Source organism: Filicampus tigris, chromosome 4 (genome assembly GCF_054856515.1).
Source record: "Filicampus tigris isolate MCC_2025a chromosome 4, RoL_Ftig_1.0, whole genome shotgun sequence".
Lineage (NCBI taxonomy): Eukaryota > Metazoa > Chordata > Actinopteri > Syngnathiformes > Syngnathidae > Filicampus > Filicampus tigris.
In genome coordinates, this window is record NC_141220.1 from 18,548,208 (window position 1) to 18,576,067 (window position 27,860).

General features: G+C 45.7%; 1 protein-coding gene and 1 long non-coding RNA gene across 2 annotated transcripts; one reads left to right on the top strand and one right to left on the bottom strand.

The window, feature by feature from the left end:
- The first annotated feature begins 1,313 nt into the window (after positions 1–1,313).
- tle3a (TLE family member 3, transcriptional corepressor a) lies at positions 1,314–27,762 on the top strand. The gene is made up of 21 exons (XM_086028913.1): positions 1,314–1,760; positions 2,177–2,310; positions 2,581–2,681; positions 2,852–2,915; positions 4,357–4,401; positions 11,525–11,587; positions 13,334–13,408; positions 17,156–17,360; positions 18,767–18,792; positions 20,507–20,629; positions 20,703–20,753; positions 22,322–22,474; positions 22,939–23,071; positions 23,196–23,371; positions 23,730–23,803; positions 23,901–24,150; positions 24,662–24,909; positions 24,995–25,142; positions 25,218–25,368; positions 25,996–26,072; positions 26,348–27,762. The coding sequence occupies exons 2-21, from the start codon at positions 2,287–2,289 to the stop codon at positions 26,453–26,455; spliced, it is 2,295 nt and encodes a 764-aa protein (XP_085885039.1). The 5' UTR covers positions 1,314–1,760; positions 2,177–2,286; the 3' UTR covers positions 26,456–27,762.
- On the bottom strand, positions 17,206–22,205 carry LOC147148775 (uncharacterized). Its single transcript, XR_015086571.1, has 4 exons — positions 22,056–22,205; positions 18,874–19,102; positions 18,713–18,790; positions 17,206–17,347 (listed from the first exon to the last, which is right to left on the bottom strand). It is a non-coding gene; the product is annotated as an uncharacterized LOC147148775 (long non-coding RNA).
- Positions 27,763–27,860: the final 98 nt, after the last annotated feature.

A 27,860-nucleotide genomic window follows, 5' to 3' on the forward strand; every position in this document is an offset into this window, starting at 1 on the left:
AACTTGTATATTCAATACGCATTTCAAAAGCAGTACAAAATAGCAAACTCACTATATAGGGCACTATGGGGCGGGATTCCATGCACACACAGCCATGATAAATAGTGTATTCGCGTTGGTGTGCAAACATCCATCCGGCATGATATTGTGCCTTTGTGCCTCGTGTGAGAGCAAGCTAGCTCGATTAGCATTATGCTAAAAGCTAAAACATTCGAGTCACTTTGCCCTTGTGGAGGGAAAACTACAGGTTGTAATGTTACAACTGCTTCCTTTTCCTCTTTTGTTTAACACTGGCTCTCATTACCACGTGGTGGTAACAGATTGTTTGAACAGGAGAGAAAAGCCATTCGAAGCTAATTAAGCAGCTATTGCAGCCTCTATTCACAGGCAGAGGACCGAGGAGCACAGGCATTTGTCAGCGCTTGACCCCGCGTGGTATTGATTGACAACGCCGCAGCGTGACTGACAGGCTCCGTGAGCGCCAGCCAATCGGAAACCAGCGAGTAAGTGCGCCGCGTCGCCATTGGACGAGACGCCTTAAAGCCACAGAGGCATCCCACGTGGGGCAGAGTTGCCGCTTCAAAACAAGGCGTCGCGGCTCAGACATGGCTGATGTTAATATCAGACAAAGGCAATCCGCTGTCCTCTAAGATGCTCGCCGCCTAGCAACCTAAATTAGCTCAGAGGGCGTCCGGGATGTGTCGTATGAACCATCACGATATATAATATTTTATATATATATATATATATATATATATATATATATATATATATATATATATATATATATATATATATATATATATATATATATATATATATATATATATATATATATATATATAAACAACTCAAGGCTCCGACGCTTTAATTTGATCGTGGATCGATTGGTCATTAACGTGTCCTTCACGGTGCTGTGGAGAGCGGCGTGAAGGAGCAAAGCGTCTGATTTGAGGATTTTACTTCACATATGTGGCCGCAAACCGTGTCAAGTTGCATCAACGTCTCGCGCACAAATTCATTTAGCTTCCGCGGAGACAGGCGTCGAATTAAAAATGCGCGCGTACGCCTCGCACCCCTCTCCCACCGGTTTTGGTCTCACCCAAGAAAACTTTGATTTGGGCGGCAAACTAGCGCGCTAATGAGGACGCGCAATATGTGCTGTCTCGGTCCAATTTGAATGGTTGTTGTTGTGTGTGTGCGTGTCCGTGTGCGTGTTGCGTGTGTGTGTGTGGGAGCAGCCAGGGGCGGGGCGAGTGCCTCCACGGGGTGACGTCATCGATGTGCTGCCTCTACCCCACGTGGGGCCGCCGCCCTCCGATAGGCAGATGTGGCCGTGGTCTTGGCGAGTAATCCGATTGGACAGATAGGCGCTTTCACGGTAGTTCAGCCCCGCTGCCTGTGTGTGGCAACCGGGCTAAACTGGACAACTGAGGGGGAAATGCGAGATGGTGGAGAGCACCATGTTACGCTTTTAAAGAATCTTTTTTTTTTGAACGCGGAAGGAGCCGTTTTGGGGTCGTATTTTCGCTGCTCTTTCGGGGATTACGACGGCGAAATTCCTAGGAGGTTCGCGGCGGAGGCTTGACGAGGAGAAAAGTACTTTTGTTGGAGCTCCGACCGCATCGCCGTCTTCTTTTTTGCCCGCTGCTCCCCGCGGTGTGGCCGGGTGCGCTCCGGAGACAGGATGCTCCGCCACGCCGTCATTCGGACGGATTAAATGAGTGGATTGTAGCCTGCTTTCTCTTCCTCGGTGACGGGTACGTGCAAAAACGAGCGACGGGCACCATTTTCTCGGCTTTTCCGTGATATTTTAGGGGGCAGATCGAACGCACCTACGGAAGGAAGACTGCGTTGCTTGATTCGGTTCTCTTTGTTTTTTTGTTTTTTTTACTCTCATTTTAAACCACAACCGCCATCATTCATACACCACCTGCGTAAAAGTGACTACTCCCTTTCTCCGTTGTGTTTTTAAAAGCGAGAATCAGTTTTTGTTTTGTTTTTTGTGTGTGCGTGTATGTGTGTGTCGCGACCGAATAAGGTCACCCTCGAGGCGCTGCTGTTTCTTTGGTTTCCACTTACTGATTGCATTATTCTCACAGGGATTATTAGTTGCAAACAAAAGTGCGTTTGATTGTACCCCTGGTGATTAAACCGCGTCGTTCTCTCAACACAGGCTATTCACCAACTCCCCCCCCCCCTCCACCAACAAACCCCTCTGCTGCCTGCTCTTTTCAACCATTTTGCCAAAGGACCTGCAGAAATAAACAAAGGATCGATTTCAAGATGTATCCACAAGGCCGACATCCGGTAAGAGCCGCTTCCACCTCTGTGCAATGCATTTTTGACATATTTGCTGATGGTGTTGACATGGCTCCTGACTGATCTGTGACTCCCCCCAGAGTGTCTATAAGGTTGAGGATACATGGCTGATTCATGTATTGCTTTTGAATTCACTTTCAAGATGCTCCCTGCTACAAATCCCAAGGTGTTAATGTCAAGATGGGAGCCGTTTTGGGTTGTCTCACACACAAAGTAATACTAAAAACTTGTGACAGTGTTTTTCTCGTTGTATTTCAGGCTCCTCACCAGCCTGGCCAGCCTGGGTTCAAATTCACTGTAGCGGAGTCGTGTGACCGAATTAAGGATGAATTCCAGTTCCTCCAAGCCCAGTATCACAGGTACTGTTGACAAAAGATGTCAGCGCTCACTCGCTGCAGTACATTGCCAAGTGAAGGCTAATATTTGGTTGCACGCTGAATGGAAATGCCTTGTAATCCTCTGCCAAATGGTTAAGTGAGTTATGCAAGTGACATAGCATCTGTAATTGACACCTTCTCTCCTATTTTAGTCTTAAGGTGGAGTATGACAAGCTGGCCAATGAGAAGACCGAGATGCAGCGCCACTATGTCATGGTAAGATAATGTTGTCATGGGCAGCAATTATGGGCGGCAAATTGCACGGCTTGTTGAAGAGCTCGTTTGGGTGGTGTGAGACGGCCTCTATTGTGATCACCTGTGCAGTTGTTAGGGCGGCTCGGGTGTCACGTACGGGCCTGTGAAATCCCTCAGGAGGGTTTGATGTAGCTGGTCGTTACGAGGCGGGGCGGTGACTGACAGCCAGGCGGCGGCGGCGGGTCGGGGCTCCATTAAAGCGCACCCCTGATCTCCAAAGGTCGACCGCGGCGCTAGCACCCCCCCCCCCCCCCCCCGTGTGCGCTGATCTGATTATTCTCCTAGGAGACTTGCCGCTCGCACACATGCACGGCCGCAAACGGGGCCGAGGCGTGTGGGAAAATGTGCCCAAACAAAATGGAGGCGCTCACGTGCACGCGGCTCCTTCTGCACAAAGTTCCAGTGTGGATTTGGAAAACATAGGCGTGCCTGTGACGCGGGAGATTTAGCTGCCATCTGACGCAATAAGAGACCCCGCTGTCCCAGGTAAACACGACGGGCGGCAACACGCAGATTGAGGCAAAAGCTTCTTTTTTCGGAGTGGGGGGAAAACAACATGTCAGGCCCGACAGGGAGGAGGTTAGGTAAACACGTGAGCGAGTACGAGGTGTCAGCTTACACTGCAGGGGCTCTGATCTCAGACAGAAGGGCTCTCTTGTTTGAGACTCATTTTTTGTCTTCAACGCTAATGGACTGAATAATGCATTTGCTTCATCAAAATAGACACTGACTGGAAAGCCATTTCTGCCCCAGCTGCCACCTGTGGTCTGCCTGGATTCAGCCAGACACTCCGACCTGGCTAGAAATAACACAAGTGTCGTGCAAACACTTTGGACTGAGTAAACAGACGTCGTGGACATCCGAGGGAAGCCGCCGATCAAAACATGGAACGCTTTTGATGCGCCGCGCTATCGCCGGAAAAACAAAGTCAATTTATTGGTTATTTGTCACACTTGGATCTCATTTTTGCGTCTCATCTTCATTGATGGTGATCTCGATTGCTGCGAGGTTGACACATTTAGAACATCACAGTGCTCGATTCAGATATTGATCTGGTCTCTACTGTGGAACCTCTGAGGTCAAATACAATAGGAACAGCGACGCTTTGTTTGGATTTGAAAACTACTGTCCCCGTATGAACTTATTGTTCATCACAGTTAATCCTTTGATGGGCATTCTCGTGATGTAAGATGAGATTTGAGATATCTTACGACTACGATATGGAGACGCCTCTCATGACTCTAAACATTCGGATCGCCGTCATGCTTGAAGTGCTCCAAAAAAGCCAAAGAAAATGTAGCCCGGGCCTAGAAATGTGCACGTTTCAAAAAAAAAAATTGATAGTTCCAACTGTTGATTATGCTAAACGAGTGACTAAATGGTTTTCCTGTTTGTGTTGCAGTACTACGAGATGTCTTATGGACTCAACATTGAGATGCACAAACAGGTAGGTAGCCTCTGATTGGTCAGTTTAATCACCTCAGGGATTTTTCTGATTTAGGGGGTCATCAAAGCTGCCCTGAGACCATGAACTACACAGTTTTTGGTCACAGTTAGCCAAAAACCATAATTGGCATCAAGTTATTTGTGAACATTAACATCCATTGACGCATTTGAGGCCATCAATAGTTTTTACCCATATCTCATTAGTGTAAGAACTGCCTCCCAGAGCTGATGTTTTTAGGTTTATAGCTGTCCACCCACTAACATGAATCCTTTTAAGGATTCTTAACAAGTTCTCAATAGGGTTGCAGTCAGGGAAGTTTTCATTGCCTTTATACTAATATACACGCAAGTTTCAGTGGCATATTTTGTAGTGTGTGATTGAGCATTATGTTGCATGTGAATGATTTTACTGTGGAAGGCATGGTTCCTCTTTTTATATTTTTAAGATGTGGTCGCTAATATTCCGTTTGAAAAACGTACCCTCTCGCTCGACATGATTCCAGCCCAAAACCTTACTCGGCCCTCTGCTTGACGTCATCGCGGCTTTGTCGGGACATGGCGGCCGTCCACCAACGATCCACAACTCCATCCATCCGAACTCCATCCAACATTCAAAACGAAACATCTTTATCAGTTAATACAACGGGGAAAATTAGCCTTGATGGATTTCCAAGCCCACTGCAAAAGTTTCTCTTTTTGAGCACGAGTTATTACTGGTGAAACAAAGCAGAAATCTTGTCTCAGTCAAATATTGTGAGAGTTGTAAGACAATCGTCTCGGAGATAGAAATCCTGGATTTATCTCAGCCCGTTGATTAGATTTAAGTAGACTTTGGCTGGCTGGACTTTTGACTTCCCGAGTCCCGAGAAAGACAGCATATTAACAATCAGGGTCAGGTATGGTCGGTAATTACAGGAAGAAGGACAAAAGTCGTTTTGTTAATGGTTGCGCACCAATCGTTATCCATAAGATAGCGTCGCGTATTGCCTCACAGATGTACCGACAAAATCCTTGAAGCATTTTCCATCAAGTAGTGCGGTGCACTTATGTTTGGTCGACTATTGTTTGGGTATCTATTGTCAAAGGTTGCAGTGGGAATTGAATTAACTGGCACAATGGGGTGGTAAATGATGGAGCAAGGCATACTGCGGTCTGTTCATCGGCGGGTTAGGCCGCGTACACACATTAAAACGGTCGGATGTTTTTGTCCTGATTTTAGTTTCCTGAAAAGGGCGTCAAACGGCCAACTACCTTGGAAGATTTTCATTCTGCCCAAGGTGTGTTAAGAGTGGATTTGTTACGATAATAGCGTCCAAACGAGTCTGGGGACAAAACCCTTAAATATTAAACAAAGAAATGGATGAACTGTGACGTAAACGGAATGTAGCCAATTAAAGAAGCGCCCTGACTGACGAACAAAAAAGAGTCAGTAAATAAAACTAAATAGGTCCTACCCAATGTAGATTTTTGTTTAACCGTGGCTTCCCCAGGCGCCAAGGAGTATTTTCCAAAGCAAGTCTTTTCTTGCCGGCATCGGCATCGCACAACGCTCCAACCTCCGGTCCGCTTGAAAATTGCCGCGTATCGTCAAATGTCTGTTCTCGTTTGCTTTTGTGCTTTTGGTCACGTGTGGTCAGGGGAGATTTCTGCCTCAGAGAAAGTCTCCCTTCAAGGTTGATGATGGGCAGCATCTTAATGCGTGCGTGGTGTTCCGTGTCGGAATTATCGGAGCAGACCGTCAACAATGCCAGATTTTCTATTTTTGTGTGTGGCGTGTCACAGATGAAGATGTGAAAAATCCCAACGTGCCTACCAGGTCGTAGTTCTTGACCTGCCTGTCAGTGTGCTCAGCCTGATTCTTGACTATGCATTTACTTTGGTTCTGAATTTATTAATTTATTTATTTATGATCTGGTTCTTGACTTGGTTCTTGGCCTGTTCCACTTAGTGCTTAACTTGATTGTTGGCTTTGTATTTGACCTTATTCTTAAGTGTTTTTTTTTTCTTTATTTGGTTCTTAACATTGTTTTTGGTGTCGCTCTTACTAGGGGTTTGGCTAGGTTTTCCCACCAATTTCTTGTTTACCAGGCCTTGCACTGTTTTGCACTACAACGATGTCGTCATATAAGTTTAGCTGATGTAGCTATCATCATTCTGCTTACACACCCTCCAGTGGAAATGCAAGCCAAAACTGCACCGTGGCGCTTGAAGTGCATTAAACACACGGCTTAAGTCCTTCGGTTGCCCGGTGTTCAAAGTTGTGCGCTTGTCCCTTCCCCCGCCATCACCCCGCTCGGCTAATGACAGTGCCGGAGGCGTAGGGTGATCCATCAGAGTCTGGGCTGTGTGTCACGCTGCCACATGTCTGTCAGAGCCGGGGCCACTCTGATAGCTTCTGTCAGGCACTTATCGCCAACCAGCGGGCCGGCGGGGGGGGGGGGTGGGAGACGAGTAGCAGAATAGAGACCAGTTGGGAGGAGGGGCGACAACCCTAGCTTTGTGTAAACAGGTTAATCGACTGATCCATTTTAGCGCCGTTTTTTTTTTTTTTCTTTTTCTTTATCAGGAACCTTAAAAGAGCTGCTGGAAGTGCTTGAATAATTCATCAGTGGGGCCTTAACCTGCTGAACGGCGTGTTTGTGAGCAAACAGTGTGGCCCCCTTCCACGCAGCTCACCCAGCTTCTGCTTAGGCGAGGGAGGGGGCGGAGTAGATGGCGAGCGGTTAACAGGCGAGGCCGGGATGGATTATTGGATGCACACAAGCGTATTACTTTCTTGCGAGCAGAATTTATTCCACAGCGAGGAAATCCATTTCTACAACCGTGCCTTAGTTCCCTCACGGCAAGACGTAATTCACATTTCGCCATGTGTATACTGGCCCCGACGGACCGAGGCGATGCTGCTATGTGCCACCCCCCCCACCCTCTCGACGTTATATATGACGACACGGTACATACGATGTCTGCTGGTAATCACGATCATCTGGTGCTCGTTACCTCTGTCCACATGGGCTGTTACCTGCAGTCGTCATTCAGGAATGAGAACCGCGGCTGTGGGATTTTTTTGCAGCGTAGTAATCGTAGCAGCGGGGCCAAAACAAACAGCCAGCCAGAGGACTTGTCTGCTGTGTACATACAAAAAGAGGCATGTAGAGGAAAGTGCAAATGGACTACATCTAAATAACCTCAGCCTGCTGGTTGTAAGCTCCATTTATCTAAGTCATATTGCATTTTAACAAACTATGACAGAAGAAACTTTCAATTGGGATTGAGCTCTTAGAATATTCCTGCGTTTCAAGGGCCTTTTATGCGACGCTGTCTTTTTACCAGGATATCATCGCTTTCCTGTGAAAAAACCTGTCCTGTTTTTTTTAATTTTTGCACTAATGGGATGTCTGTAACATGGACACCCCATTCACATAAAAATGAAAAAAAATGGAGAAAAATGGGGGGGGAAGTGTTTTTCATATTTACTTACCGTATTTTCCAGACTATAAGCAGCTACTTTTTTCCTCGGTTTTAAACTATGCGGCTTATATAAAGGTGCGGCTATTCTGTGGATTATTCTTCCACCGCTAAGGGTGCTCTAACCGGAATTACAATACAATACGATTGCCATTAACAGGATGTGATTGCAGGTGGAGAGGTTCAACAGGCGAGGGCGCTATGCACTAGGTTATTAATTACCCGGTAGGTGTAGCAATTCCGACCTCTTGTCGGTTCTCCCGAAGGAGTTTGGCGGCGTGTTTTTGCTTTCGTAGAAGTGACGTCAAAGTACGGAAATTCCTTATGAATGGACAGTATTTGGCTAACTACTGATATGCGGTTGTTAAAAAAAAAAAACCCGGCTACGTGTAGACAAGGCCTAAAGGTGTAACTGTTCCAGCAGTTTTTGCACCTCCCTGTTTGTTTTGCCTTCGCTCAAGTTTTCAGAATCCCAAATGAAAGATGGTCCTGGTATCAGTTGTGTAAGTGTGCTGTAATTATGTGCCCGTTCGAAAAAGAGGCTGACTAGCGATTCTCGCGTGTTAGGCAATTTGGCGGCCCTTTAAATCTACCAGGTCAAGTACTGTTTGCCGACAGATCACGTGACAAGTTGTTTCCCCCTCGTTATTTAATCCTAGTAAGTTTGTCGCCTCGCTTTTCCCTCCGCTGACGGCTCCGGGCAAACACCTCGCTGCATGCCACTGACAAAGCGGCCCGAGAGTGCTCTTAAAGTGGTGCTACACAAGTCCGAGTACCTGTAATTGTGTAATGGCAGCGTAAAGCTGGCCTCTCAAGGGCAGAGCTGTCATCTGCTGAAAGTGACAGTAACCGCCCGTTTTTATCCGTCAGCGGAGCAACAACAGGAAAAAACTCCTCCCAGCTCTGCACTTTATCTTTTTTTTTTTTCTTTTTTTTTTTTGAAGCAGTTGAGTTGACATCTTGTCTGTGTATTTGCTTGCGTGTGTGTGTTTGAGAGCGAGAGAGAGAGAGAGAGGGAGAGAGCGCGCTGCCAGTTGCTGAGGGCCCAGTGGATGAGCCACCTCCTGACCTCTTTGGGCCAGCTGTCACGGTGACACTAAGCTACAGAGGAACGGGCCGTGCGCTCAAGGCCTTCTCACAAATCCTGTCAAATGTTGGACCGCTATTGACATGGCTTATCTGGACAAACGGGGGATTACGCAGGCTAGGTTGCATTTCAGCCATTTCTGAAGGCCCTTCTTGAGCTCTGTCCCGAGCACGCACTCGAGTGCATTAATACAGATGCTCATAAAAGCCTTTATCTATCCGTCTTCATTGCTTGTTGATCAGTTTTTATTAGTTTATAGGGGTCAATGTCTTTCTTTTACGCAGAATGTTATCTACAGTGTTGTCTTAAGGACTGTTGTATCCTGTGCAGCGCATCTGGGGTGCAATTGTATTTGTTGCACCACAGTACAGTTTAGAATGGTAAACCATTTATCTGGCATGTGTTTGTCACCATGGAGGCGTGATGGCGATTGCCAAGTCAAATATGTAAACGGTGTGACATCATACTTGGCAATAATTCATACAAACAAGAGTAACTGGCACTGTACGGCGCTGTCAGTTTTGACATGCCGGAAAGACAAAAGGAATTGGGAATGAATGATTTTGAAAAACATTTTCCCCCTCAATATTGTGATATAATATGCGATTTGAATTATTTTTTCAAAGTCATCCTCGCATGTATTTTTAACAAACGGGCATATCATATTTATTATACATAAATGTTTGGGTTTTCTAGGTCAGGCTTCCTTTAGATAAAGCCAAATGAACCGTCAATTAACATGAATGATAGTTTATTTATTAGTTAACTCACCAAACACCTTATGGACTTGTAGTTTATTTTAAGCGTTCACTACAACAACTCCACAAATTTCTACCAATCGAGTGTGGCGTAAACATAAGTCAGTAATCATGAATCAGATTACAAAGTTAATGCAAACTAATCACTGGCGTTATCACTTCCAACTATCCAAGTTTTATGAAAGAATGATATGTAAATGAGGACTGCACTTCTGAAGCACTGAAATTAACTAGACACGATATTACATATGGGGAAAAAAAAACAACATAAATAACTGGCATCAGTATTTTTCACAAATACTATTGGTCAGTCCACACTTGTGGGTATGATTTTTTTACAAATGACTGACCAATCTAAAGTGTTGAAGCCCTACGTAGAATCCACTTTCCGTCACCGTACGTAACAAGAAAAGACTTGATGTGGAAAACACATTGCTGAACAAGATAAAACCCGGTCAAATGACCCCCCCCCCCCCCCCCCCCCCCCCCCAAAAAAAAAATCCCATGTTTCCATCTGGCCGGCTATGCTAAGTGGCTATCCATGTTGCGGCTTGGGTCAGCAGGTCTCGTTGTGTTGCACATTACTCTCCAATCTCTCTGGCGCTGCTCAGAGGTAATATGTCAGGCTGCCAAAACAGCCTGGCATTTCTGCCATGTGTCATAAATAAGCTGTCTGTTGCGGGAAGTACACTGTGTGTGTGTATGGGTGTGTGTGTGCGTGTGCGTGAGTGTGCGCGCGCGCGCACTGCTCCAAATGAAAAATCGGAGCAAATCCCTGTGATGTGTTTGTGTTCCGCAGTGGCCCTGGGATGAACTGCAGCTCATAAATTCCATAGATGATGTAGCTTTGGCACTGTTATTTTTCTGCTCCCAGTGCAGAGCTTGAACCTGAACACTCTCATCTTCCATCCCTGGAAGAAAAGAGCAGGCAGAGCAAGCCAGCTGTGCAGTGTTTTTACAAGGGGGGAGTGGATCACACCCCCTCCGCACACCTCCTCTTCCCACAGCTCCTTTTTTTTTTTTTTTCTTTTTAACCCGGCATTCATTTGCAGCATTCATGTGATCGACAGGCCGAAAATTCAATTTAATGACCTGCCTCCAAGCACGTAATATGATTTTTAAAGCCTGTTACGGTCAAGGAGAGGTTCCATTTGCATAATGATCCCAGCAAGATAGGGCTGCAGCCGTTGCCATGGCGCTTGCTCGACAGGCGGAAGAATGGAGGCAGGCCTCTGTGGATGGATGGGGGGGCTAGGAGGGCGCTGGCAGTTGCCTCGCACTGACAAATGGACCAGGAAAAAGGCAGCGTGGCCCTCTCATAGTATTGATACGTTGGCCGCGTGTTCCCCTTGAGGTCGTTACGCAGTTTTTCATTTTTACGCGGTGCATGCAAACTGCCCAAAATGTCACATGTAAGTAAAGCATCACATTTGCCTGGTGGGCCCCACTTCCCGGGGTGTGGTTGTGCGGTTTAACATGGAGGTTAAGTGCAGGACAGTGCACTCTCCGACGAGGGGAAGGAGGGCAAACGCGAGAGAGGATCCTCTCAATCCGACAGCACTCTGCCCGCCGCCTCATATCCGTTTAGCATGGAGTGCACTCTCAGCACAGCTGTGCTCCATCCCCCTGGGCTCGCCTAATGTTTTAAATCTTTCAAATGTCAATATCACGCTGTTTAGAGGATGTTGAGTCAAGCAGTTCTGATTGCCGCAGTAATTGACTTAATCGGTGTAAAACATTAAAGGCGGGGTTACGCGAAGCCACTGTTTGTTTCATATTTTCACGTCTGCTTTTGCTCCTCTGTTGTCTTCCAGACGGAGATTGCCAAACGGCTCAACGCTATCTTAGCTCAAATTATGCCTTTCCTGTCACAAGAGGTAAGCTTTGAATGCTGCTCTCAAAAGCCATCACGTTACACTTTCAAGATAGACACTTGATGCCGCGATTCCGCCACTTGGTCGCAGCGGAACATGGGAATGCTGGTCGGCCTTCGATTTGTTTGGATTTCAATGGGAGGTGCACGGATGCATTGAGAGCTAATCATTATGAAATAATTCAGTGATTATTTTGCTAATCAATTAATCGTTGAGAGACCGTGTTCCATTTAAAATTATTCAAATCCTCTGAATTTCAGCCTGTCAACAGTAAATATTCTCCGATTTATGTCGTCCTCCGTGAAAGCAGACGGATGATCTTCACCTCGATTAATATTAAAACTTTAATGTATGATTATTAGTGTGTTCTTATTTTGGAACTTACAAACAAAAAGGGCCCGAAATCAAATCACGCAGCTTGTGATGCTCTGCGCTGAGATCAGGACCTCGGTTTGAATTCCAAAGTTATGTGCGACATTTTCCCCATTCCCGGCCCATCATGTCCCCCTAAAATGTATTCCTGGTGTAGTCCGATTTGAAATCGATCAACTGAAAACGTTCCGCTGCACTTCAATATTCGCAAATAGTAGGGGTGTAACGGTACACGTGATGTATTAATACGTTTCGGTATGGCATGTTCGGTTCGGTCCACTTATTAGCGCGAACCTACGCACGGGCGCTATTGACTGTTGCACATGGGGGGGGGGGGGGGGGCGGCCAGGACGCCAGAAGCCGTGATGAATCATAAATGCATGAATAAATGGCATAATAATGGCATACGCAAACAAGCCAGAGCTCGATGGTCCCCCGTACACTGCGGTCTCCTGTTTGGAACATTCTGGCTGTCCTGTTAAAATCGCCGATGGGGAAAGGTACATGGTTAAGTCCGAAAGTTGTGTGCCAACATTGCTACATGAGATGGGCGGCTATGTTGCAGGTATCACGTCTAACATAATAACGACTATCCGACTTTGAATGTTTCTTAGACGAAGAAGAAGCAAGCAGTCTTTTTAGCCAAAAACAAAACACAACAGCTCTGTTCTTCGTTCTCCGCCGCTTCTCTCGCTAGCCGTACGATGCATTCATGAAACTCGGAAACATCACAACTCAGCAACACACAAATCCGACCGCAACACAGATAAGCCAATTCGTTACAATATGCTGTTGAACAATCAAAGATTTCAATGCCTAAAAAGTGTAAATAATTTCATAAAGACTTTTTAAAGTTACCGTATTTCATTATAAAAAGAGTTTTAATACAGTTAGCAATTATTGTATGTATTGTTAGTCATCACAAAAAGTGTATGTGTACTGTAATGACAACTTGTCTTTAACTTGAATACTTAGATGTGTCATAGGCTTTTGCTGCTGAGTGTTTAAAGATTTCAGTGTCTTTAAGAATTTGCAAAATTAAGAGATCTTTATTGTTTGTGTATTTTTTATTCTGGTGTAACTTCTTAGCATATCACCCGAATGGTTCGCGCTTATTTATTTTTTCTAAAAAATAAAAAAAATCAATCAATCAAAATCAAAATAAATATATTTAAAAAAAAAAAAAAGAAAGAAAATTCAGTTTTTTGTACCGAATATATACCGAACCGAAGTTTCCAAAAAAAACGAACCGAACCGAAATGTGATTTAGCGTACCGTTGCACCCCTAGCAAATAGCATTTGCTATGACATTTTAAATGAAAACATAGTGGTGGATTTCAAAATGACTAATGCCTTTGTGTTAATGTCTTCCCACAGCACCAACAGCAGGTTGCTCAGGCAGTGGAGCGGGCAAAGCAGGTCACTATGACTGAGCTGAATGCCATCATCGGGGTACGTGGACTTCCCAATCTGCCTCTCACCGTGTGTACCCCCTTTTTTTATTCTTTTTTAAAAATCTTGGTTGGTGCCTATAAGGCACAATACTTATTTGTGAATGCTGTTCATGTATCCTATGTTGTTAACTGTTGATGCTCTTAATTGATGCAGCTTTGAACATAGTGTCAGTATATAATATACTTATATATTCATTGGACAATAGAAATGTGACCAAAAATATTCCACAACCATATCGCATATCGCTTGTTTTTCCAAAATCATGCTGCCCTAGTATATATGTACGTTTATGGATAAATTCCAGCTGTACACGCTACAAGAGGAGCTCTGAACTCTTGTGTTGCTCCCACTTCGGTCTCTGCGGCGTCTTCACTGCCTTGTTGTGCGTTTATAAATGAGAGCCTGAGAGCTCTTGAGAATCCTCCTCTCAGCTAGTATTGCTTTAATTGGTTAAGGTTTTAACGAGGAGCCTCATCCCTCACTGCTGACCCGGATAGCTGTGGGAATTAAAAGGCTGAGGGTGAGCACAACACAGCCAGCTGAAGGTGAGGCGGCAATTGGCCATCACGCCTCTGCTGCACTCTGTGTTCATCACCGCCTTAAAAACACCATCTGTTCCTCATTGATCAGCACCCTCCGAGCCGCCGTGATTGGTTTCACCCTCGCGCTATCAGTGATCGACTCCACTCGGAGAGTCTTTAACGGAGGTTGGCCCCGCGGGCTGATTGGAGCCACATATTGGAATTCAATAGATGCCCCCCTTTGGGGACTTTTTGTCCCAAGATGATTTCGCCGCTGAATTTGCCTGAGTGGGTGTCTTGAGACTATGGATTTTGTCCCCTTTGGACTGAGCCAGATGTTTTATTGCACTTAACGAATGCTGCTTGGTGTTGATAAAACGGTACTGAAACTTAACAAGTTATGCCACTTAAAACTGCCAGCCAGCTACTACTTTTTTGTCATGAAATCAGTGTATTATTATTGTTATAAATGTTTGCCAATATACATCTTTGGTGTAAAATTCTCACAAAAAGTTCAGGGCGCTGCCAGTGTCATCAGCATGTCTTCAAAAGTGAAATGAAAACTTAAACTATAGCTCCATATATTTTTTTACAGTAAATAAAGTCCTCCAAAATGTCTAAATGATAGAAATGTTAAAATTTCGCTTATCTTTGTTTTGATTTAAAACAAAGTGTGCAGAGTGTTCGCAGGGTCGATAGAATCTCTTATCAAGTTAACAGAAAATGTAAATAGTTCCTTGAAGTTAACACAGTTTTAAATTGATTTATCAACCATCAGATTTTTAAAAATGGCCGACACCGATATTCGTGAAAATGCCAAATATCGGCACCGCCCTACTCTTGATCAAATTTCACTAAACTTTCACTTAACACAATGATTGATAATTGTTAAAAAAGTCCTTTCTTTCTGATTCATTTCCTGATGTGTCAAACGGCCACAGTGCAGCGCCAACTACTGGCGAGGAGGACTTAACAATAAGTCAGATATTTGTTTTTTTTTGGGGGGGGGGGGTCTTAAGTATTGGTGGCTGGTATAGGTAACCTTCACGAGAACCCGATACCTTGAAATAAGGCTGCTTTCGGCCCTGTACGTTGCTACTTGCAAAGAAATTGCTGATAAAAATCAATTATCAGAATACATCTGCCCGATTGCTGAAACATTTGGATGTTTTATGGATGAATACATTGTGGTCCTGCCACTATGTTTTGTTTTTTTGTCCTCTATGTTGTCTTGTGTTAAAACATTCTATCTTGTTTGGCGCCCACCCTATATTATGAAGCATTTAGGCCCCCGCCGGCCACTCATGGTGCAAGAGTTGGTGATGTACCTCTTGTATGTTTTACGAACACCTTCCCATCAGTTATTCATTGAGGAGAAGCTCTGCAAGGCATGCCAAAATCCTCATGCATATTGTAAAGCAAGGTGGGGTGAAAGAGCGTGCCAGGCAGCCTTCAGGAGATGGCTCCATGCCTTATTGATGGGGCTGAGGGCCATTAATAGGATGCAACTAGGGCAGCTGCATGTGTCGAGATGACTTTGAGTGGTTCCAGTTGGAGTCGCTAATAGACCCAATGTAGACGTAGCCCAGATTTACTTTTCCAGCAGTATGTGCAAATGTCTCTTTAATTTATGTTAAATTCAAGGTCACATTTTTTTTTTTTTTTTTTTTTTTGGGGCGTGCGTATCCTAAACAGTTGTACAAGTGAGCTGTCAAATTAATCAAGATAGTACTCACAAAATGACGCGTAGTTTTATCTGTTTTTACAAAGTCCAAGAAGAAAGAATGTCTTTATCGTGGAAGATTAAATTTGAGCAAACGGAATAGACTCCTTTATTTATTATTGTCTTCATTTATGGTCCTCTAATGAGCGCTCTAGCTGATCAACCATGCATATTAGCCATCAGTGGTTCATTAAACACAACGAGCAAGGATGGCTCTCCCCTGCTGGCGACCCTTAATTTCCCTCATGGACACAATATTATAAACAACTTGCTGCCCTGATTTTTTTTTTTTTTTTTTCTTCCCCCCTCAGGCCCTCCCTCGCTGTCCAGCAGTAGTTTGTAATTACGTTGACATACTGTAACGATGAGGTTGCACAGTAAAGTCATTCCAGCCATTTACCAATGCAGGCCTCTCTATTTCCAGGACCGATACTGCAGGAAGAATGAAGCAATTAATACAAAACCTTGGCGGTCTGCTGTTTCACTTCTCCGATCTTTAGTGCCTAATATCGGTGAAGTGGCGATAATGGCCGCGGATTGAAGCCATTCTTGTAAAAAGCGAGGAGGCGCATGTCGTAACGGCGGCTGAATTATTCAGCTGGCTCACAGACGGGTAATAAATTGCTGATGTTTTTATTGGTGTCTCAGCTAAGTATTATTTAACCTTGCTTTAAACTGCTTACTTCCATGCTAAGGGGCTTTTAACTCCCATCCATTTCCCCGTGCCTTTCAAATATTGATGGCAAATATGGGAGAGTTGAGTGAGTGCCAGCGTGGGACCCCCTGCTCCTGGCTCCCACAGCAGCCCTCCAGATGCACACAAAACGCGCACTCCAAACACTCCAAGTGAGACGGCCGCAGTGCCAGCTCCTGGCACTTAGCGTTCCTTCAGTCTTTTTAAGTTCGCCCGTGCAAATGATTCATGTTCTGTTAATCCAGCAACGTGAATTTGATGGGGGTAAAAAAAAAAAAAAAAAAAGCGTCTGCTTGGGTTTTTGGAAGTGTTTTAAAATCAGGTAGTTGTTTAGCCCCGCAGGCCGACAGATTCCTCCGCATCCTCACATTGCTGAAGAGGATTGCTCACTGATGGCGCGGAGGAGCATAAAGTGCCGCGGCGCTGCAGTGCACTATTTTACCTGAAGTGAAATGTTTACTCTCCATTAAGTGCAGGTCGACTCAAAGTGGCTCTTTGTCGTTCCTGTTTCTTTCACTCGACACGCTGCTCCTGCTGCGCAATCAAGCGTCGCGTTCAGAGTCTCGTGCATTAGTTTCGTAAAAGGGGAGCGGGCGCAAGTCGGTGTTGCGAGTCTCAAGTGCGCAAGGCTACAGTTGGCACAGTCCAGAAATAGCGCCGCCCGGGGTGGCGTTCCGATCCGGACGGTAATAGAATGTGTCAACGTGTTAATATCATCAACAGATCAGCTTTATTTCTGTTTAGTACGTGTTCTCTACTTGCCTTTTCCCTCCGACCCACTTGGTGTCTTGCGTGTCGACTCGCAGCAGCAGCAGCTCCAGGCGCAGCACCTCTCCCACGCCGCCCACGGGCCTCCCGTCCAGCTGCCCCCGCACCCCTCCGGCCTGCAACCCCCCGGCATCCCTCCCGTTACGGGCTCGGGATCGGGCCTGCTTGCGCTCGGAGCCCTGGGCAGCCAAGCCCACCTTCCGGTAAAGGATGAGAAGAACCACCACGATCTGGAACACAGAGGTGAGGCCCGATTAGCAACAGATGAACGTGTTAGGTTCATGTTGAGACAGCTGCCTCGATGTTCAACAAGGGTAAAAAAAAAAAAAAAAAAAGCATCTCACGGCGGAGCGCCCCTCCGTCTCTATAGAGCAGTCGCAGGGCCCTTAGGTGATGAGCACATCCTGTCTGTTCACATTCTGTCGAGGTAATGAGCTGATACATTCCCGGCCCACGACTGCATAAGCGATTCAACAGCTTTAGCAAGCCGATAAGTGAGGCCCGATGCCCTCAAGTTGATTCTCGCACGTTGTGCCAGGGGGCATCTGTTATGATACACTAACTGGCTTCTTTTCTCTCCTTGTTATGCTCGACTTCATCTTCTTCATCGTGACCACCATGGCGATGCTCGCCACACAGAGAGCACGGTGAGTGTGAAAGTAACAATTACTTTTGCATCAGCGGCATCGTCGGGTTTTTTTTCCCGTTTTTTTTCAGTAGGGGGAAACACAATTTATGATGATGAAATGACAGTGGGTTCAACAGCGCGTCTCTGTGCAGTCATCGTCTTTTGGAGTATGGTAATGTTTACGCTCGCTGTGGTTACTGCTGTGGCCACCACCTCCCACAATGCAGCACAGCTTTTGCATTGCATTGTGGGATGCGGTGGCCATATTAGGCAAAAAAAAAAAAAAGATGCCTGAAGCATGGAGCCAATCGGAAGGCAGCCCAAACATATTTTTTTAAGTACATGTTCTATGCAGGCCCACTAGTTGAAACAAGGCATTCTGATAAATATTGCGTTTGTGGAATATGAGTTAACCCACCCGTTTTTAGCCATCTCCGGGGCGGCCATTTTGTCACTTCTGTCGACTGAAAATGACATCACAAATGCTCAGGGTTCGGGTAGCGACCAATCACCTGTTTTCTGAAGCTGAGCCGTGATTGGTCGTTATCTGAACTCTGAACATTTGCGATGTCATTTTCAGTCCGACGGAAGTGACAAAATGGCCGACCGCTGAGATGGCTGAAAACGGCTGGATTTTGCTGCTTAACTCATATTCCACAAACACAATATTAATCAGAATGCCTTGTTTCAACTAGTGGGCATGAACAGAACATATTCTTGAAAAAAATATCTTTGGGCTGACTTGCACAAGTTCTGAGCCTTTCGCAGCAACGCCAAGGCTGTTCGTAGACTGAAAAGTAATGTCACCCCATTTAATTTTTCGGAGAAAGCACTTGTCGGTAAACTGGGTCGCTAGTAATTCGAGGTTCTGCTGTACTCATGAATATTAGTTTAACCGAATACTATAAATAACTGTGAATTATCCGTAAGTGTGAATTGTTGTTCGTTTGTTTAAAATGTGCGCTACCGTTGCTTGGCGATCATTCCAGGGTCTCCCCTGCCTGTTGCCTAACGCCAGCAGCAAAAGAATCCAGCTCGCCTGCGACTGTAATGAGAACAAGCAATATAGAAAATAGATAGTAGGGCTTACAACGTTGAAACATGGAGGGGAGGAAAATCTCAATTCACCGATTTAATGGCGTCTTCCTTGGCCCGTGCTGACCCCTTCACAAAGTTGCGTGCAATTCTGTTAACTAGAGGTGTTCAGGGAAGAGCTAAAAGTGAAGGAGGCCTTGGTGAAGACGTTGGAAACGCTGGATGGACTCTCACAGCTGGCTTGGGGGCGCCTTGGGATCCTCCGGGTGGAGCTGGAAGAGGCGATGTAGACGGACGTCAAGGCTGGCCCAGCAAACGGGATCTGTATAAGCAGGGCAAAAAGTAGATGGATTCGAGTAGCTTTTGCATAATTTGGTCAGCTGACAAAACAAATGGAAATGAAAACTTTTGAGACGGAGGTAAAAAAGAAGTAACAATTCATGTCGAATGAGGTTGATCATGTAAATCCAAAGTGTTTAAATCCACGAGGGAAATGACTGGTATCATGCCGAAGAGATTAGAAGCCATGTCATTTCATCACAATTATCGAATGACGTGGACGTCCCTGTCTTAAAGGATTTATTTGATCCCTTCCACTGTCTCCCTTGTTTACGAGCCCGTTCCCTCTCCCGCTTGGCATGTGATGAATATTTAGAGGCACAAATGGGAAAGTGTTTTGATTTCCTCGTGGGCGGACCTTCCCGAGCGTTTAATTTGAATGGCTGTGATCTCTGATGGCTTGTGATGGGCGTGTGAGATTGGGTTTATGTAGGCTCGGTCAGCTCAATGGGTTCAGTCATGTCTGAAGAAATGGAACTCCCGGGGCGATTAGCAGGCCTTGTTTTTGTTTCTGCGCTCTCGTCTCAGGTCATCTGATAGCCGAGTGGTGACTCCGGTTAATGAGTCACGCTAAGCATCCTTTTAAAGGTCAGTCATTATACAGACAGTGGCCCGTTGCCCGGGCTGCCAGTCCGTCGGCCATTGTTCACTTCTTCAGCCCGCCGCTGACTCGTCCGCATTATAGCTTTTGTTCTAGGCAGGGGAATCGAGGGGGGGGGGGGGGGGGGGCGTGCTGGGGTTTGAACTGCCGCCCAGCTCCGCCCATTCTGTTGGCGTCGGGAGTGCGCTGTGTCTCTGTTTGTGTGGGCGTGCAGGCTTCAGCGAGAAGCGCTGGCCTGTCCCACGGTGCCGTGCCCACTGGCAACGCCGAGCTTGTCTTTCTGCCTCAAAGGCCGAGCTGACACGGCGCCCGGGCACAGTGCGGCAATCAATGCCCGCGACGTCCACATTCTCTCCTCCCCGCGCTCTCTCACGCTTAGCCTGAGTGAGTTCAGAGAAAAGGCCCTCTGTTCAGCCACAACACTCTGCTCATGTCCCCGTGAGGTCGTTTGTTGTCCAGCTATGAGAAGGAGGGAGCCCGGCTTAGAAAACAAGCCATCCTCCTTTCAGCTCAGATAATGGCCCATTCTGTTGTGCGGCCAGAGACAGGCTTGTGTGTGTGTGTGTGTGTGTGTGTGTGAGATTGGGCTTGGCTGGTGTCATGGTACACTTTGGTGCTGGCTCACAGCTGCATTTTAAGAGTCTGCGGCATCCGTAATTGCGTGAATGAGACGCTTTTAGTGTTTGCCTTGGCACAGGGCGTTCCCTGTGAGCAACTTGTAACGGATGAATGATTCACTGGTAGATGAAAAGCTAATAAAGCCTTTGTTTGCCTTTCTGCTTTCAGAATAACTCAATATCGCCATCGGAAAGCTTACGCACAGCCAGCGAGAAGCACCGCAGCTCCTCCGACTACAGTTTGGACTCCAAGAAGCGCAAAGTGGAGGAGAAGGACAGCATGAGCAGATATGTATGTATGGTACACATCAAAGATTTCTTTCAATCTAGATTTGTGTTCACTCATAAGCTCTTCATTGTAACAGGACAGCGATGGAGAGAAGAGTGATGACTTGGTGGTCGATGTTTCTAATGAGGTGAGCATACAATTTATTAGCTCTTTTTGGCAACCATTTAAATCAGGGGCGGGCAACTTATACGATGGAGGGGGCCACAATTTTTCGTCAGTGCGAGTGGGGGGGGCCACGTAGGACCACGTATCTCCTAAGCACACGTGTACCAAAAATTACGTTTTATATAAAGACCAAATATGTGCATGTGTCTTTTTTTTTTTAACTGAACTAGGGCTGCAACTATTGGATATTTTGATATTTGGATATCCTACAGAAAATTGTATTGAATAATTAGGTATTCAGAATATAAATATTTTTTTGGCTTTGTTAAAGAACAATTATAAATACATAAGACAAAAAAAACACATTTCCGCTCAATAAGGAATGCCCATCTGGTTTTCATTTTTAGATAATCAACATTCTGTACTTTCAACCCCACAGAAATCTTTACAATATGTTCTATGCGCCTTCACTAGTCCAAACAACAGCATTCTGATTTAATATTGCGTTTGTGCAATATGAGTTAAGCAGCAAAATCCACCCCTTTTTAGCCATCTCAGGGGGGGGCGGCCATTTTGTCACCTGTGTCGAATGAAAATGACAACTGCTCTGGGCTCAGGTAACAACCAATCACAGCTCACCTGATTTCTGAAGCTGAGCCATGATTGGACAACGACTTGTATGTTGACTTTGGTAACAACGCTTTGTGACGGAAATATAAATGCTGCAAACACAGACTGGAAGACGAGTGAAGTCAGCCGTTACGCCGCGACACGCTGCTGGGAATAAGGTCAAAATAAAAGTGTACCTTTATTTGGTAAAGTAAGGTTTATTTTGAAGTTGTTTTGGCGGCGGTTAGGTTGACTATTTCTTCCTGACAGTAAATAAGGGGGTACTTGAGAGAAAAGCTTTTTTTTTTTTTTGACCGAAGTACCAGAATTACTCAAGGACTCGTTTCAGCCCTAAATCGAACCAATGTACAGAAGAGTGTCTTCAAATATTACACGAATATGGAGCAAATGCATACGTATGGGTGGGGGGGTAGAAAGTTTAGACAGACTCGCAGACGGACGCCCGTTTAAGAATAGAGGCGAACGGGCCTATAGACGGGTACTATTTTTTCCCACCCGGAAAAAAGGGCGGATGACGGATGATGAATAACGGATGCTCAATTTTTAGTAAAATGCCCTTCTCTATTATTCAAAACCCCCCAAATAAATAGGCTGGCTCACTGACCTGTGTGAACAATGTTCAGTGTAAGACTGACCCCAATGTGTCCACTAGGCAGATTTTTTTATTTTTTTATTTGGCAAACGCTGCTTTTACCTGGAAATCGCCATTTTCTTGACTTCTGGCCAGGAACCACTCTCTCTTCGCCTCTGATGAGAAGTGCACAGTGTTGGGCTCGGAGGTGCTCTTGAGCCATTTTTGCCATCTAGTGGTGAACACTGTTATTACAACTTCAAACTGATCGACTACAGTAAACATTTTTATTTTCAAAACTGAACTGAAGAGCACCCTGAGTGTGGTGGCCTGCGGGTCGTCAGCTGCCCATCGTAGATTTCAATCATTCAACTGTCTTCTTTCCCCAGGACCCTGCCACGCCTCGGGCCAGCCCAGCACACTCGCCGCCTGAGAATGGCATTGATAAGCCCCGCCCCCCCAAGAAGGACACGCCCAACAGCCCTGCATCAGTGGCGTCCTCTGGAAGCACCCCATCCTCCAAGGCCAAGGAGCTCAGTCATGTAAGGCAGCAGAGTTAGTTCAAAGTAGGGCAGAAAGGGGTTTAAAAGAGCGAGCAAAGGGATATGTCCGAATAAATCTAGGACGTTTTTGGCAGTGGATTAGGGAATTGCTGTCTGTGCTTTAAGTGCATGACTAAACGTCAGGGATAATATTGTCCCAAATCAGGATCAGTCAGGTCCCGGCTGTTAATAGCTCAATGTATTTAACGATTCCAGGATTTTTTTTTTCTTTTCCCCTCTGCCTCACTAAAAGATTAAAGCCAAAGCAGTAAAAGGATAAAAAGTGCCTATCCCCATTGTGGTTGTAATAGGTTTTAGAATAAATAGCAGTTTATGGCTGTGCAGGACTGTAATCGTTGTCAGAATTAGACTGGATTAAGTACAGTTTGCTCTGAAATCGTCAGTCTGAACGCTGCCCAGCTTCCCAGATTGTGAACGCTCTCGCTCCACCGTTCCCTCGACAGAATGACAAATCCTCCACGCCTGGCCTCAAGTCCAACACCCCCACCCCGCGTAATGATGCCCCCACCCCTGGCACCAGCTCCACTCCTGGGCTCAGACCCATCCTGGGCAAGCCACCAGGCATGGAGGCTCTCGGTTGGTAACATTCTCCTTTCTCTCTCGACATTGTAAACCAGCGCTCGGCTTCGCCTTCCCGTTTGCGCTCAATCCGCCGCGGCGTCACTCACTCATGCGATGCGCTTGCTGTCTTTGTCTACAGCAGCCCCAGCCTTGCGTACACCTCTGTCCATCGCAGGCTCCTACCCCACGCCCTTTGCCATGATGGGTCATCATGAAATGAACGGAGGCCTGACAAGTCCTGGTGTGTATGCCGGTCTCCACATTTCCCCTCAGATGAGCGCCGCAGCCGCTGCAGCTTATGGACGCTCCCCCATGGTAACTCATCCTCTTCTATTGAATAGTTGCTCTACTGGCATTTAATAGCTTGGAATGTCTGTAGCGCACATATTGATTACTTTTGCCAAGGCGGTTATTTTTTTGTGCATCTGTCAGATGCTCAGATGACAAACTGATCCGGAATTTTTTAAATTTCAGATTTGGATTTGCAGTAATCAAAAGCTGTACTTTGTTTTGGCTATGTAGGATCTTTTTTCATGTTATTCCCTTGAATGACCAATAAATTCTGCATCTGGCTAAAACTTCCTTTTACCTAATCATTCATTTCATAGCTGCCAATTTTTTAAGCCTCGGTCGAGGTCTTGAACAGCCTTGCTTCCATGTTGTTCTCTTTCAGGGGTTTGATCCTCATACCCACATGAGAGCCCCAGGACTTCAAGCAAGCCTCACGTCCATCTCAGGAGGCAAACCGTAAGTATTGCACCTCATTTATTGCGGCAGTGCTAACGCCCCACCTCACAATGTGAAAAAACACCAACAGTCAATCTCTCCCCCCTTCCCCCCCCAGCGCTTATTCCTTCCACGTGAGTGCCGACGGCCAGATGCAGCCTGTGCCTTTCCCGCCCGACGCCCTGATCGGCCCCGGAATCCCACGCCACGCTCGTCAGATCAACACACTGAGTCACGGCGAGGTGGTGTGTGCCGTAACCATTAGCAACCCCACACGCCATGTCTACACGGGCGGCAAAGGCTGCGTGAAAATCTGGGATATCAGCCAACCTGGCAGCAAGAGTCCCGTGTCTCAACTGGACTGTCTGGTGAGGCGTGCCGCTGATTCACCGCTCACTCATCGCGTGCATTTTCACAACCTACTTTGTTGTTTTAACAGGGACGAGCTGTTTAAACAAATGCTCGTTCCATTAGCAGTAGGATGATCCTTTGTTACACACGTGGGCCACGCCAGAGACACGCGCGCGCGCACACACACACACACACACACACGCGGCGCTGACAGCTTCACTATAACAAAAAATAAGCATGCTTTCGTTCAATAATAACATGCCCTCTAGGCCGCAAAATTTTGAAGGAAGGAGTCGATAACTATTACATGACATTTTTTTTTGCAAAGAATATAAACACAACAAAGGAGACGTGACCGTAAACATCTGTTGAAAAGAGAGCCGACTAGCTTTGAGAAGCAGCACTCCTATTGATTTGTTATGACAGCTGTTTTTTCATTCACTTTGCCACCGACTTCTTGCTAAATCTCCCAAAGCCGCCCGGCCCCCGAACACGCATCGATTGGCTTTTGTGTCCTCTGCGCAACAGAACAGGGATAACTACATCCGCTCGTGTAAGCTGCTGCCCGATGGCCGCACATTGATCGTGGGAGGCGAGGCCAGCACGTTGACCATCTGGGATCTGGCCTCTCAGACGCCGCGTATCAAAGCTGAGCTCACCTCCTCTGCGCCGGCGTGCTACGCCTTGGCCATCAGCCCTGACGCCAAAGTCTGCTTCTCATGCTGCAGTGACGGGAATATTGCCGTGTGGGACCTCCACAATCAGACTCTTGTCAGGTGGGAAGAAAGCAGTGGCGTTTTTGTTTGATTCTTTTTATAGGCGATGTCTGTAACGTTTGGCCTCCATTTATTTTGGTTGTAGGCAATTCCAAGGTCACACAGATGGCGCGAGCTGCATTGACATATCCCACGACGGCACTAAGCTATGGACAGGCGGCCTAGACAACACGGTTCGCTCCTGGGATCTGAGGGAGGGTCGGCAGCTGCAGCAGCATGACTTCACCTCACAGGTGCGACACCAAACAAGCAAAGACACAATAGCACAAACTTTGGTCATTGAGTTGTCGTGACGATTCCGTTTCCAGATCTTCTCGCTAGGCTACTGCCCGACTGGCGAGTGGCTGGCTGTAGGCATGGAGAGCAGCAACGTGGAAGTGCTGCACCACTCCAAACCAGACAAGTATCAGCTGCACCTGCACGAGAGCTGCGTACTCTCCCTCAAGTTTGCCTACTGTGGTATGAACACACACAAAAAGCAGGAAGCTTTACATATCGCCACTGTCGGACGGAAACCCCGTATGTCCAAATGCGGTCAATTTAAAAAAAATACCACAAATTGATACTATTGGTCGTGCTAATTTTACGCAATATTAACTTACATTTGAAAGTGCTAAAAATAGCTTGATAACAAATGTATTGACACTCTTGAATGCTCAAAATGTCTGAGAAGTGTTATATAACTTTTTGTGTAATTACTAAACTAATCGTCACCTATTTTGAACGTCTGTATGTTTTTTTTAATGTTCTTATTTTTTTTATTTAAAATAGTGAGGTTAGATGAATACAATAATATTGCTATGTAATATACCAATATTTTTCAAGGTCCTTTTTCCCCATGTATTTTTTTGAACAAACTCATGCAATAAATTCGTCTGTATTACAAATAAAATAAAATGTCAAATTTATGATACACAAATGTTTTGATCTTAAAAGGTTATTAGGCTTATGCTAAAATAAAGGCAAAGGAACCATGGATTAATATGAAAGACGGTTTATGTATCTTCATCAATTAGAGTTGTTAACTTACTAAACCATTTTCTTTTTAGTTCAGTCTGATTCGATGAATCTCTTTTTTTCTCGCAGGGAAATGGTTTGTTAGCACTGGGAAGGACAACCTGCTGAACGCTTGGAGGACTCCCTACGGCGCCAGCATATTCCAGGTATGTAGATCAATATTTTCTTTCTGTAGCTGGTCCAAAAGCATGCACGCGTTTGGACTAAGAGCAAGGTCACTGCGACCGCCGTCTGCTCAACTATCAGTGAAACCCGAGTTATTGACTTGACAAATAAGTGGTTTGGAAGTGAAGCAGGCCATCACTTCACAATCGCTGCAATCTAATATTGCACTGTAGTCAACTGATCTTCCTCACTTGACTTGAATTGATACTGGGCACTGCACCCGGCGCCTGAAATGTTTCCCTTTGTTTGTTGACAGTCCAAGGAATCATCTTCTGTCCTGAGCTGTGACATCTCCACGGATGACAAGTACATTGTGACGGGTTCTGGTGACAAGAAGGCCACAGTGTACGAAGTGATCTACTAAGAGCGGAGCGCTTTGTCTGCCGGCATGCTCGTGCTCAGGACCGGTCGGTGCGCTCCTCCTCCTCCGCGGACTCCTCCATCCCCCCTCCCCCGCCTCACAGACAGCATGGATGTTGCCTGGAGCCCCCTCATGGACAGCCAGGAGGTTTGGCAGTGCCAGACCGAGGTGGATGTTTTTTTGGCCCCCGGATGTTGTGACCTTCGGCTCTGCACTTCCTCACTCATCCAACTAACACTTGTACAGCGAGAGCAGTTCCCAAAGGCACTAAGAAGAAAATAATGTTCTGCTGGTTTTTTTTCTTTTTTTTTTTTTTTTGGGATATTTCTTCTTCTTTTTTTAATGTGGAAATAAAGTTCCATGAAACAACTAGAAGCGGTGCTTCGCTCTGGAGTTTCTCGTTGGAGGTCCTGTGAAAAGTGTACATAATGGAGTTAAAAAAAAAAAAAAAAGGCCTTTTTATAGATTTATATTTTGGTGTCCAATTACGCTTGTGATGGTTCTTTCTTGTTCTGTGATTTTCTGTCCCCTCTGGGAATGAAAATTAGATTAGGACTTTGTAAGAGGATATTCTATTTCCTTCCTCCACCCACCCCCCAGCCCCTTTCGCTGCTTTTTTTTTCCACAATGGTTGTGCTGGATGACCTTTACAGAAATCTAATTTGGATTTTTTTTTTCCCCCTCTCCCTGAAAAACAACCTTTTCCCCCCCACTGGAATTTGCTTTAACACAGAACACAGATGGTTGACCCGTGGATTTTAGCGGTGGATAATTCAAAAAATCTTTTTGTCTGACTGGAAGGAGGAAATTGGTGGTCTGTGCTACTTTTTTGCTCAAACTCTGGAGGAAAAAAAAAAAAGCTCGATGAAGACCTCACTGTGGACTCTGGCTGCTTTCAATAACATTCAAATGGATTATCTACTGAACGACTGATGGCTTTTATGGAGCAAGCAGCTGTGACTCGATTTTCAGCCTGTTGATGTGATGCTTCATTGCCTCATTCAACAAACACATCAGTCTAAGCGGCCCATCTGTATCTTGCTGGTGTTTGACACTTTGTGACTGATATGCAAGTGTTATGGTGGCAAGTAAACGTCATCAGCACATATGACATTTTGCGTATGCTCTGTTTGCTTTCCTCGGTATTTCATAATATTCCACTACAACGCGCTCATAGAGGAATATTGTCTCTGCATAAACACATTCGACTCTCACATTCATGTCATCATCCTTGAAGACTGTACAGTTGGCAGTTGTTGAGAAGTCAATAAACTGTTTTCGTATAAAAGAAAAAAAAACTGTCTGGGACTGCTGATGTGAGAATTGAGTATACTACCGAGTATAGTTTTTAACTTTTCAATAATTCAATGAATTCAATTCAATGTCATTAGAAAGACAGAGGGCCTCT

Bases quoted from the DNA above. Each gene is read 5' to 3' on its own strand.
- tle3a (XM_086028913.1), top strand. From the start codon at position 2,287: ATGTATCCACAAGGCCGACATCCG. The intron at 23,804-23,900 runs GTAAGTATTGCA...TTCCCCCCCCAG, and splicing joins TCCATCTCAGGAGGCAAACC to CGCTTATTCCTTCCACGTGA. The intron at 25,143-25,217 runs GTGCGACACCAA...TTCCGTTTCCAG, and splicing joins AGCATGACTTCACCTCACAG to ATCTTCTCGCTAGGCTACTG.